The 13,425-nt window shown below is 38.0% G+C and overlaps 1 protein-coding gene across 4 annotated transcripts in view; it reads right to left on the bottom strand.

The window, feature by feature from the left end:
• The window catches only part of LOC150080448 (kielin/chordin-like protein), a 1,054,752-nt gene that overhangs the window by 399,220 nt on the left and 642,107 nt on the right, over positions 1-13,425 (bottom strand). For all 4 annotated transcript variants that reach the window (XR_016547392.1, XM_090381408.1, XM_090381409.1 and 1 more), the window contains one exon: positions 5,266-5,351. Coding sequence is in view for 3 of the 4 variants with exons in the window: in XM_090381408.1 (XP_090237534.1) it covers positions 5,266-5,351 (86 nt within the window). In the remaining variant the exon portion in view is untranslated. The remainder of the gene's footprint in view (positions 1-5,265; positions 5,352-13,425) is intronic.

The raw sequence follows: 13,425 nt of genomic DNA, 5'->3' as shown, positions 1-13,425 counted from the left end.
GTTCAAAATACCTGTCCAGCTGAGCCTTAAACTTATTTAGGCTATCAACCTCCACCACAAGGGATGGCAGTCTGTTCCACCAACCAACCACCCGCTGGCTAAAGGCAAATTTCCGCACGTCTATCCTACATCTGTCTTTCCTCAATTTGAATTTATGCCCTCTCAGGTGATTTTTCTGAGCTAGAGGAAGAATCCCATCAGCATTGAGCATGCTTAAACCATTCAAGGCTTTATACACCTCTATCAGATCACCTCGCTGGTGCCTAGTCTCCAGACACTGTAATTTGCAAAACTTAAGCCTTTCTTCGTAAGAGCACCCCTTTGTTCCATTCACTAATCTTGTTGCCCTTCTCTGTACTCGTTCCAGCAGCTCTACATCCTTCTTGAAATGAGGCCTCCAGACCTGTATACAGTACTCTAGGTGTGGCCTGACCATTGCCTTATACAATGGAATAATCACCTCCTTATCCCTGCTGGAAAAATTCCTGTATATCATTGACAATACTCCATGAGCTACTCTTGCAGCCCGTCTGCACTGTCAGAGAACTTCATATCTGCCTGCACAATCACCCCCAAGTCCCTTTCATTCTCTACCACTGTCAGTGTAGTACCACAGAGTTGATACGTTGCTCTGGGGTTGCTTTTTTCCATGTGTAGTACTTTACATTTGTCAATGTTAAACTTCATTTGCCACCTCTCAGCCCATCTGCTCAACCTTTCCAGATCCTGTTGCAGCAGCATAGTGTCAGTGGTGTCCTTGAAAACTCTGCCAACCTTTGTATCATCTGCAAACTTGGACATTAAGCTTGATATACCATCATCAATATCATTTATAAATACAGAAAACAATAATGGACCCAACACTGAGCCCTGAGGGACTCCACTAATAACATTAGTCCACAATGAGCAGTATCCATTGATAATCACTCTCTGTCTTTTCCCCCTCAACCACCCCTTTATCCATAGCAGCAATTTGCCTCCAATGTCACACTGCTCCAATTTGTGTAGCAGTCTTCCATGTGCAACAGTATCAAAAGCCTTTCTAAGATCCAAGTATATAATATCAAAGTTATTCCCTGCATCCAGTTCTTTTGTGACTGCATCATAGTATCCAATCAAGTTGGTCAGGCAAGACTTCCCCTTAACAAAACCATGCTGTGTCTGAGCTATAACTGAAGTCTTGTCTAAATGATCCTGCAGTGCTTCTTTAACCAGTGCCTCCATTAATTTTCCTGGAACAGAAGTTAAGCTCACAGGTCTATAATTACTTGTGTCAGCCTTTGATCCTCCTTTGTGAATTGGGGTCACATTTGCCCATTTCCAGTCTATGGGTATCTCCCCTGAGTCCAAGGAAGCTCTCATAATTATGGCTAAGGGTTTGCTTACTTCCTTTGCTGCCTCCTTTAATATAACTGGATAGATCCCATCCACCCCGGGTGCCTTTCTTGTGTTTATCTTCAACAGTTTCTCCTCCACTTTACTCCCAGTTATTTCAAGATTCTGTAGCTTACTGCTAGAGTTGAATACACCTCTGGCATTCCCCTTGCTGAATAACTCCTCATGTGTGAATGTCGATGGAAAATATTCATTTAGTTTGTTAGCTACCTGAGCAGGATCATCAACAGTTGACCCATCAATATCAAGCGGACCAATCTGATTCATCCCCTTCCTTCTAGAGTTTACATAAGTAAAGAACTCTTTGCTGTTTTTCTTTGCATCCCTTGCCAAGGATTTCTCGTAATCTGCCTTCGCCTGCCTAACCTCCTTTGTAACTTGGTTGCATATCAACTTGTATCTATCATAGGCTTCTGTGTCATGTGTTAATTTGTAAGTATCCCATGCATTTTTCTTCTCTGCCATATGCCTCATTAGTTCATCTGACATCCATTTTGGCCTAAACCTTGAACAATATTTCTTAGTTGGTATGTAAAGCCTAGTAGCTTCCAAGATAAGTTCTTTGAATGCTTCCCATTTTGAATTTGCTGTTGGTAACATCATCAGTTGGTCCCACTGTATAGAATTTAAATACTGTCTCAGTCCATCGTAGTCGCCTTTACGGAAGCAATAACCCTTCCCTTTACCCCTAATGGTAGTTACCTCTTTCAGTAAATCCCACTTCAGCACACTGTGATCACTGCCACCTAGTGGTTCATTTATCTGCAGATTCTTAATGCATGAAGAATCACTGCTGATAATCAAATCAAGAGTATTACTCCCTCTAGTTGCCTCCCGAACATGCTGATGTAGAAAACAATCATCCAATAAATCCACAAAAGCCCTGCTAGTGTGTGAGTAACCAGCCCCCAAATTCCAGTCAATATCTGGGAAATTAAAATCTCCCATTATAAGACTCTCTGATTTACTGGCCCACTCCATTTCCCTGTACAGTTCCTTATTATACTCATCAGAGTCATTAGGCCTATAGCACACTCCTACTCTCAATTTTGATCTCCCAATGCTTATGTCACACCAAACTGACTCAACACTGCACTGTCCAGCGATGTCGACTGGCTTCACTTCCTTGGTTTTTATGTGTTTCTTAACTAATAGCATAACCCCTCCCCCCTTCCTATCCTGTCTATCCTTTCTGTAGACGTTGTACTCCCCAAATTGCATTTCTGCATCCCTTATATCTGTGTGACACCATGTCTCTGATATCCCAACAATATCTGCCTTTGATGTTTTGAGCAATACCTCAAATTCATCAAATTTATTTACTAAACTCCTAGCATTGGTGTACACGCAAGTATACTTGCACCTGTTTCTATTCTTAGCTACCCTAACACAACCCATGTGTTTACTTCTAACGCAATGGCTCCCAGCAGTCTCTGAAATACCATGCATCTTGTTTTTCAGGCTTCTGCTCATTCTAATAGAAGCAGTGCAAGAATCTCTTTCACCTCTGCCAGTGGCTACTGTCAATCTATTGGTCTTTGTCTCCCCCCAAGCTAGCAGTTTTCCGACCCACCTAACACTGCCTCGATAGCATCAGCAAATATTCTTGCACCCTTTCTATTTAAGTGTATCCCATCCCTGTAGAAGCAATCTCTCCTGTTAACAAGTACAGTCCAGGCTGAAAAAAATTCTACCCCTTGAGCCTTGCACAATCTTTCCAGGGCCGAATTGATCGACAAGGCTCTCATCATATACTCCCTCCTATCGTGTCTGGGCAGAATTGCAGACACTTTCAAATTCAACCCTAATTCTCGGCTTTTGTTCAACAGTGACCTGTACTTAATGGTCACTGTTGATATTTAACCATTATGTACTTAACATAATGGTTAGCTGTTTGTTATATGCTTATCACAGGCTGTGTGACTTTAGAAATAAATATGTCAAATTGGGGACTTAGTCTGATGACTAGTAGACTTTCTAGCATGAGTTTGTAAGACCAAGAGCATTTCATGAGCCTGTAAGACTAGGTGGATCAGATGTCCTAGGCTTGGACATTGTGGAAGGGGCCTGAAAGAACTGAGTCCAGGCTCGCTATAGGGGGAAAACAGGCTAACCCATTAAGCCTATTATCTGTTTGTCTCCAAACCGTGCTTACATTTGATGCCCTTGTGTAAGACCACAGCATTTGAAAGTATGTTGGCTGTTAAACGCAGATACAAAACAGAATAACAAACCTACCAACTGTTTTCAGAAGTGTTAAGTTAAATATTATTTAACATATGTATAACTGTATTTGGAAAAACGAATTCATTGCACAATAATGCTATGTAGAGAACGTTTTTCATCAAATTAAAATGACGAATCAGATCTATAAAAAAAAAAAATAAACTGAGCCTTAACGGAATTGTTTGTTATTTTTTTGTCAAAAAGAATTAAAAAATGGGGGGACTCATTCTTCACAGCTGGATCTGATCCCCTACAACAGTATTACACTCAAAAATTGGTGCCTAACTATATTATAATGCTTTTATTATTCAAACTTCTGATTTCCATTATTTTCAAATTTGTTATTTAATACTTCATAAGTTTGCTATTTAATACTTTATGCCCATGATAGCTTTCTAATGATATATTATTACTTTTTATCCAGATATGTGAATAATAATGATATACAGGTAGTTTCTGACTTTATGAGTTAATTTGTTTCTAGCGCGTGCTCGTAAAGCAAAAACACGTAAAGTGGGAATTTATTTCCCATAGTCATAATTTTAAAAACAGGAGTTACATTCTCAAAATGAAAACTGACCATAGTAATGTTAAATAAAGGTCAACAAAACAATAGTTTATGCTTAAATGATGATTTATTTATCCAAAGAAATGAAAAAAATAGCCTTTATAATCAAGCAAATTATAATAATAGAGAAATTATTTATGTCACACAAACGCTAAAGAATGTTTATTCTTGATCATCATTGATTAAATTCACACTCTTTGATGGTTTGTTGCTTGTTGATGGTTCATCACTTACTGTTGGTTCAACATTGTTGGCTCGGCATTTGTTGTTGGTTTGTCGGAAGCACAAGGAGTCATCTTCTCCTTCAGAAATGCTTCAAGAGTCGTTTGTTTCCAAAACAGTCTTCTATTTTCTTTATAAATTTCAAGATAGCATGCATAAGCATTTTTTTAAATCTGCAGAAACTTTTCTAGTGCACTCGGAATTTGAATCTTATGACTCAAAAATCTCAATTGCTTTTTCTATATGTTGAAAAGCTTTGTCAAGCCCCTTGAGAGTGTACAGGGGTTTCAGCTGTTAAATCTTCTTCTTCCTCAGCTTCTTCACATTTTGCCATTTCAAGGAGGTCTTCATTTGTGAGCACTCCACTGTATGCTTGAAGCAGCTCAGTGACGTCAGTTGTAGAAACCTCAAGCTGCAATTAGTTGGCAATATTAATGATTGCTTATGTTTCATTTTGTACAATCTCTGTATAGTAGTACTGTATTGTCCAAATACAGTACACAGTAGTACTGTATTATATAGCTATGCACATTGTTTGAAATGCAGTATTTATGAACGTTTATCATTTATTTATTGCAATTAATGCTCATATTTTTGATTCTGTTGACATTTGATACTTGAAAAAAAAAAAGGAACTTGTAAAGTTAAAACTTAAAGTGGGAACTGTCTGTATTATTCATCTTTCCAGATGGTGAACTGTGGAAGGAGAAAGAAAGCAAAGATGAAGATGTAAGAAAGAAAACGATGACCTTTTGAACAATAATATTTATATAATATATAGTTTTAGCATGATTTTATTCCATATGCCTGTGATGAGTTAAATATTTTAAAACACATTTATATCGTATACTTACAAGACATGTACACTGTTTACAAGGATCTCTTTCAGAGGGATTAAAAGTCATTCCATTTTTGTAGTTTCTCCTTTCATATTCACACCCTATAAAAATCTGAACATTATTTATCTGCAAAATGCAAAGCAATATATAAAAATATTTAAAAACTAGAAATAGTCAACAAAATTATCAGCTCCCATCAGTTTTTGATTTCAAAGAAGATATCAAATTCACTTTATTTTGACGGATTTATTAATTCAAAAGATTTGACGAAAAGACAGGAAGGAAGACTGTTTGCATGTGAACCTGCACAGAAGATGTCAGGAAATGCCTGCATAAAACTGCGTGATCAAGACAATTTTGTGCCACTGCTCAAGCTTCTCTGATGGTAAAGATAAAATGGCTTAATACATTTTACTTTGTTGAGTAAATCTCTATGCTAAAACTCAAAAAAGAAAAAAAAAAAAAAAAAGATATTTGGACAGGTTCAGAAGATTAAAAAGTAAAATAAAATAAAAAATAATTAATGAATAAAATATATTGAGACATTGTGCTAATTTTCCAACTCATATTTAGTGTAGTTTAAAAATTTTAGTGTGCACTTAAAATACCCATGCAAACAGTCCACACTAAACTGCAGCAATATCACGCATAGAATTATATATATATATATATATATATATATATATATAGAGAGAGAGAGAGAGAGAGAGAGAGAGAAAGGGTACAGAGAAGAGAAGCCTTTGCTAACATTCACCCTTCCTTTCCCTCCCCTCCTCTCCTTAAGAGCAACATATTCCAGTGAATCTAGTTCATATATATTAGTTGTTTGCTGGAGCTTGTTCAATGAAAGTGTTGTTTAGTCACACAATTTCATTTTTCAATATGGAGTATGCAAAATATGCACTTCATGTATGGTTGAAGGTTGCACTGGAAGAAATTCACTTCAAGTAAGATATCATAAAAATTTTTCTAACAGAAGATTACCAAGTTGCTGAAAACTTGTAATCATTTGAGAGAAAGTATTAACTTCATTGCATAGATAGACAATGTAACTGCAAGCTTACCATCATGATGTTGAAGACAAAATTCTTGATATGATATAAATGGTTCTGCTTTATGGTTCCTCTCCACACATTTGCTTGGAGCATTCCTTGATAACAGCAACTGCATATGGTGTCTCCGTAGCCAGGTGGGAAGGAGCAGCAGTGCGTAGCACATGCTTCTTGATTAGACCGGGGTTCGAGCCTGTCACCACCAAATACGGAGGATGCGGAAAGGTCAGGGAATGACCACCGCATATCCCGGAGCAATATGGCCTTAGTTGCTAATGCTCCTAAAAACCAAATAACAAACAAACAAAGCAACTGCATTAGTATTAGTGGCAAATGATGCAATCTCACACAGCATCAGCCAAAAAAAAAAAAATTTCCCATAAAAACTCTCCATCCTATAATAATTTGTTTAATTCTAATTTAAATTTATTCAAACCTACAACATCAGATGAAAGTTTGCTCAAACAATCAACTACCCTCTGGCTAAATGCAAATTTCTGCACATCTATCCAACAGCTATCCTCTCTCAATTTAAATGTATGCTCTTATGTATGTGCTGTCTGAGCAGGAGCAGGGATGGCATCAATTTGGCTTACTGAATACTTTCAGTCTTAAGGAGCCTCCGTAGCCAGGTAGGCAGGAGCAGCAGTGCGTAGCACACGCTTCTTGATTAGACTGGGGTTCGAGCCCATGACCACCAAATACGGAGGATGCAGAAAGGTCAGGGAATGACCACCGCATATTACTGGAGCAATATGGCCTTAGTTGCTAATGCTCCTAAAAATCAAATAACAACAACAACAAGAGTCTTAATCATCTCAATCAACCTCCTCGCAGGTGCCTTGTTTCAGATGATGCAATTTTCAGAATTGAAGTCTTTCTTGGTAAAAGTGCCCTTTTACTCTCCTCACTAGTACTGTTGCTCTTTCCTGAACCAGTTCTAACAGATAAACATCATTCTTAAAATGAGACTTCTTGACCTGTATGCAGAATAATTACTTCCTTATCCCTGCTGGCAAAATTCCTGTATATCACTGACAAAACCCCATGAGCTGTCCTGGCAGCCTGTCTGCATTGTTTAGAGAACTTAATGACTGATTGCACAATTGCTCCAGTTCTTTTTCATTTTCCACTACCCTCAGTGTGGTACCATACAGCTGATATGTTATTCTGGGATTATTGCCACCCATGTGCACTACCTTGCAGTTGTCAATGTTAAACTTCAATTGCCATTTTCAGCCCATCTGCCTAATTTTTATAGATCTTGTTGCATTAGTATACTGGATTACTATCAATAATACCATGCCGCCATATGGTTGGCGGCATGGTATTATCATCCTCAAACTTAAAAATAAGCCTGATATGCCTTCATTCATATCATGAATAAATATTGAAAACAACAATTAGTGCAGCATTGAACCCTGGTGGACCTCACTTCTTGGATATGGTATTGCCCTTATTGGACTAATATTATTAGTCCAAGAATATCAATCAATAACAATTTATCTTCTCCCACTATACCATCCTTTTATCCATAGCAGAAATTTGCTCCTAATAGCACACTGACCTAATTTGTACAGCAGTCTTTCACAAGTAACAGTATCACAAGCTTTTCTTATCCAGTTCTTTGTAATTGCATTAAAGTATACAATCAGATTGGTCACACAAGATCACTCCATAACAATTCCATGCTATAGCCACTATATAACTGTATTACTTCTTTAACTATCGCTCTCTCTCCATTATTTTCTTTGGAGCAGAAGTCAAACTTACAAGTCAGTAATTGCTCATTTCACTCTTTGATCCCCTTTGTGAATTGGGGATACATTCACACATCTCCAGTTCATCTCGAATTCTCTTGAGATGTTCTGCTAATGGTAAAGGTTTGCTGACCTCTCTCTCTCTCTCTCTCTCTCTCTCTCAACATAACTGGACAGAATCCACCTCATCCAGGTGTCTAATTTAAGTTTAGCTTCAACATTCTCTTCCACTTATCTTCCAGTTATTGTAAAATCATTAACTCTCTGTAATTTGATATACACCCAGCATCCTCATCCCTAAAAAATTCCTCATGTGAACTGAATGTAAATGCAATCCATCAATTGTTATACCATTCTTATCTAGCACACCAATGTGATTCATCTTCTTTTTTCTGGGGTTTACATAAATAAAGAAGTCTTTGCTACTTTTCTTGGCATTTTGTGATTGCTTAACTCACTTTCTGACTTGATTACAGACTAATTTATACCTACCATAGGTTTCTGTACATGGTGATAATTTATAAGTATCCCATGTATTTTTTCTCTGCTACTAGTCTCATCAGGTCATCTGGCATCCATTCAGGTCTCAACCTTGAACAGTCTCTGTTAGATGGTATAAAAAGCGTAGCAGCTTCTATGACTATTTCCCTGGATACTTACCATTTAGAATTTGTTGTTGTTGTTATCATCATCAGTCCCACTGATTTTAAAAACTGTCTGAGACCACTGTAGTCACCTTTACAAAAGCAAAAGCTTTTCAAAAGCAAAAGCTTTTGTAAAGCTGACTCCAATGCCTTTTCCCTGAACAGTACTTACATGTTGAAGTAAATCCCACATCAGTACACTCTTATCACACTGCTGCGTGAGTGAGTGACCAACACAAGTTCGAGTCAATATTTGGAAAGTTAAATTCCAATATTATAAGACATTCTGCTTTATCGGCTCACTCTATTTTAATGTATAGTTTTTAATTATACTCATTACAGTTATTAGCCTATAACACTCTCCTGCTCTTGTTGTTTACTCGGTGTTTAAATTACACCAAACTGACTCAATATTTCAATGGTCACCAATGTCAACTGAGTATACTGCAATTTATTGTATGTGCTTCTTAAACAAGATCATAATTCCTCCTATCCTGTCTTTCCTTTCTGTACACACTGTACTCATTATATTCAAATTCTGAATTCCTCATGCCTCATCAGTGGTGCCACATCTCCAATATATCTAGGATGTCTGTTTTGACGACTTAACTAGTATTTAGTATTTCAAATTCTTCAAATCTGTTTACTATACTCCGAACATTAGTGTAGTTGCAAATATATATGCACCTGTTTTTACTCTTAGTATGTGTAACAGAGCCCATGTAATAGCTTGTCCCACAAGGACACGCAGCAGGCCTTGTATTCCAGGACACCTTGCTTTCCAGGCTGTTACATGTCATAACAGAAGCAGTATCACTTTCAATCACTTAACACTCCTTGTGTTTTCTGATCTACCTAACCCTGCTTCAATAGCATGAGTGGGAGACAAACGTTGCTACACGTCTGTAGGAATAACCTTAAATTGCCCTACATGTGTCTCCCGGGTGGTGCTAAGTGAGCAACTGTGTTGGCTGCTGGACCTCGAGCTCTGCTTTTGGATATCCCAGCAATTAGAGGATACATTATATTAATACTTAGAACATGGAACATTATCCTAATCTAAATGGCTCCTTTCAGAACCAAACAACAACAAAGAACATAGGACACCCTCTGAATATTCTTCAACTTAATATCAAGGGTATAAGCCGATCAAAAAGTGACTACCTTTTAAAAGTGCTTAATGGCTACCATGTAGATGTTGTGCTGCTACAAGAAACACATTGTGAAGATCAAAACCAACTTTACTCTAGATGTAAATTACCAGGATACAGCCTTGTCATGGCTACTTTCCATAAAAGCTATGGTACCACTAGGCATATTCGAAATAAAATTGACCAAACAGAAATTTTGGACATAAGCTCTAATGAAATTTTCACTACCAGGGTTGGGGTGATGGGCCTGGAAATAATAAATATCTATAAATCACCATCTCGACCTTGGTGTAAAGAAGCTATCCAGAATGTGCATCATCCATCAATTATTATGGGAGATTTCAACAGTAGCAGTACTCTTTGGGGCTATGCTGACACTAATGCAGCTGGCCTTGGTATGATAGTCTGGTCTGAAGTCGAGGATGTTTTCTTAATGTATGATGCAAAAGAGAAAGGTTCCTTTCACTCAGGCAGATGGAACAAAGATACCAACCCAGACCTCTGTTTTGTCTCAAGAGATGAGTGTGGAAGACCTTTGCAGTGTAGCAGGAAAGTTTTGAATAATTTTCCTCGTAGTCAGCATAGACCAATTCTTGTAAAAATTTGTACCGAAGTTCCAATAGTAAGATCAAAGCCTGTACCTCGCTGGAACTTTGGAAAAGCTCACTGGGAAGCCTTCACTAATGAGGTGGATCACAATATTCAATGGATCCCATCAAAAACCAACAATTATAAGCGATTTATTGGTTTAATATGCTCCATAGCAAAGAAACATATTCCCAGAGGATATAGGAAAGAATACATTCCTGGCTGGAACAGAAGATGCGATGAGCTATATGAAGAATACCAACTTAGCAATAGAACAGAAATTGCTGATGAACTATTGCAATGCTTAGACTCTGCTAGGAAAGAAAAATGGAACATAATGACAGCAGGTATGAATTTCCAACACTCAAGCAGAAAAGCATGGACACTTCTGAGGAAACTCGGAAGTAGTACTCCCAAATATATTAATAAGAGCTCAGAAGTATCCCCAGGAAAAGTAGCCAAGAGAATTGTCAACATTTCCAAGAGACCAACCGATACTAACAAAGATGAAGTCAAAAAACTTAAGAAGGAATTAAGAACTAGACTATCCTTGGCTGAACCAACCTCCCAATTCTCAGGAGAATTCACAATTGCAGAGATTTCAACAGCTCTGAAGGAAATAAAACCAGGCAAAGCAGCCGGAGTGGACGGAATATATCCAGAGTTCTTGAAACATTGTGGTCCAAGAGCTCTGAATTGGCTAGTTAAATTTTTTAATGACATCTTGCAGAATGGTAGGTTCCCATCTTTGTTTAAGAGAACTAAAATAGTTGCCATCCTAAAGCCTGGGAAAACTGGATCTTGCCCTGAAGATTATCGCCCAATTGCACTTTTAAATATATGTTATAAATTAATTGAAAGAATGGTTTACAATAGAATTTCAACCACAACCTTCCAACACATACCAATTGAACAAGCCAGATTCCGACCAGGCCGAAGCTGCTGCGATCAGGTACTGGCACTTACCAGCCATATCGAGAACGGATTCCAAGATAAGAAGAAGACCATTGCAGTCTTTGTGGACTTGACATCAGCTTATGACACAGTATGGCGACAAGGAATGATTCTGAAATTTTTGAAGATTATTCCTTGTAAGCCCCTCGCGATCCTACTTAACAATATGTTATGCAACAGAGTGTTTGAAGTACACTTAATCGGCAGAGTGAGCAAGCCCTATATATTAAATGATGGTTTACCACAAGGATCGGTTCTAGCCCCATTATTATTTAATATCTATACTGCAGATCTTCCAGCAACTGCTTCTAGGAAATTCATGTACGCAGATGACATAGCCCTGACTGCCCAGTCTACTGACTTCAAGCCGAAATTGTACTTACAAAGGATCTTCATAACCTGAATAAATATTTTCACACATGGCAACTTAAACCTAATTTAAATAAAACTGAAGTTAGCTGTTTTCATCTGGATAATCATAGGGCTAACTATATGCCACAAGTGGAATATAAAGGTCAACGACTGAAACACAACACTTGCCCAAAATATCTGGGAATTATACTGGACCGAACACTGACATATAAACAACACCTTTGTAATATTGCAGCAAAGATAAAAACTAGGAATAACATCTTGCATAAACTCAGTGGAACAGGCTGGGGAGCAAACACAACGGTGCTACGAACATCAGCCCTTGCCCTAGTCTACTCAGTTGCAGAATATTGTTGCCCCGTATGGCTTAATAGTGCACACTCTGTAAAAGTTGATACCCAACTGAATGACACAATGAGGACAATATCAGGCACCATTAAATTGACACCTTTAAAATGGCTACCAGTGTTATCTAACATCTATCCCCCTCATATAAGAAGAGAAATAGCTTTGCTGAAAGAATGGCAGAAATGTCAAAGAAATCCTCAATTGCCCATACATCAGGATTGCAAACCCCAGAAGCCGGAGAGATTGTTTGTTTGTTTGTATTGAGGTTTAATGGCGCATGGACTACGGGGGTCATAATGTGCCAGTTCATACGGTGTGATGTGTTTCAAGGGTGTTTACTTTCGATTTCAATTGTTCATTTTAACCTGATTTATACGTTCTTGTTTAGTCTGTTGCTTATATTCACTTCCTTAGAGGAGGTGGTATAAATTGATTGCTTTAAGAAAGTTGAAAACATCTGTGCAGTCATGTTTATTTTTCAAGAGATCTGTTAGTGTAATGGCGTCATGTGTCTCGTAAATATCTTTGAAGACTTGTTTACGTTCATTTGTATATGTAGGACAGTCTATTAATATGTGTTTTACTGATTGAACGGTGTCACAAGTCTGGCATCGTGGTGGTTCCTCTGCTCGCAACAAAAATGAGTGCGTAAGATGGATATGGCCGATTCTTAGCCTGGTGAGTGCTGTTTCTTCTTTTCTCGACCTTCGACTGCTAGAAATCCAGTTTTCAATATTCGGCTTTATTTGGTATAATTTGTTTGCAGTTTGCTGATTCCAGGTTTCTTGCCATTTCAACTGGCAAATACGCCATATCGCAGGCTTGTAATCGGAATACGGGACTGATATATCCTCTCCGATCTGTAGTACGGCTTCTTTGGCTGACTTGTCTGCTGCTTCGTTTCCCGCAATCCCTGTGTGTCCTGGGATCCAGCAGAAAAAAATATCCTGTTCATTTTTGGCGCAGTCAGTTAATATTTGCCGTACGTGCCAAAGGATTGGGTGTTTGGATGTACCTATGTTTTGCATGGATTGTAAGGAACTCAAGGAATCTGTATATATTACACTTCTCGTGTAATGCTTATCTTGTACATGAGTTAAGGCTATTTTTATTGCGTATAATTCTGCTGTGTATACACTGCACTCTTTCGGTAGCTGTTGTGTTAAAGTTATATCTGGGAATACAGCTGCTGCTCCCACTAAAGTGTCTGTTTTTGAACCATCTGTGTATATTGGAATATAGTCAGGAAATTGAATTCTGTGCTCTGCATGTAACTGTTGGAAGATTGTTGACGGTATCGCTTTTT

The sequence above is a fragment of the Mastigoproctus giganteus genome, chromosome 9 (genome assembly GCF_048544385.1).
Source record: "Mastigoproctus giganteus isolate SK-2022 chromosome 9, ASM4854438v1, whole genome shotgun sequence".
Classification (NCBI taxonomy): Eukaryota; Metazoa; Arthropoda; class Arachnida; order Uropygi; family Thelyphonidae; genus Mastigoproctus; species Mastigoproctus giganteus.
Note: the sequence above shows the minus strand (reverse complement) of the source record. Positions and strands in the feature narration are given on the sequence as shown.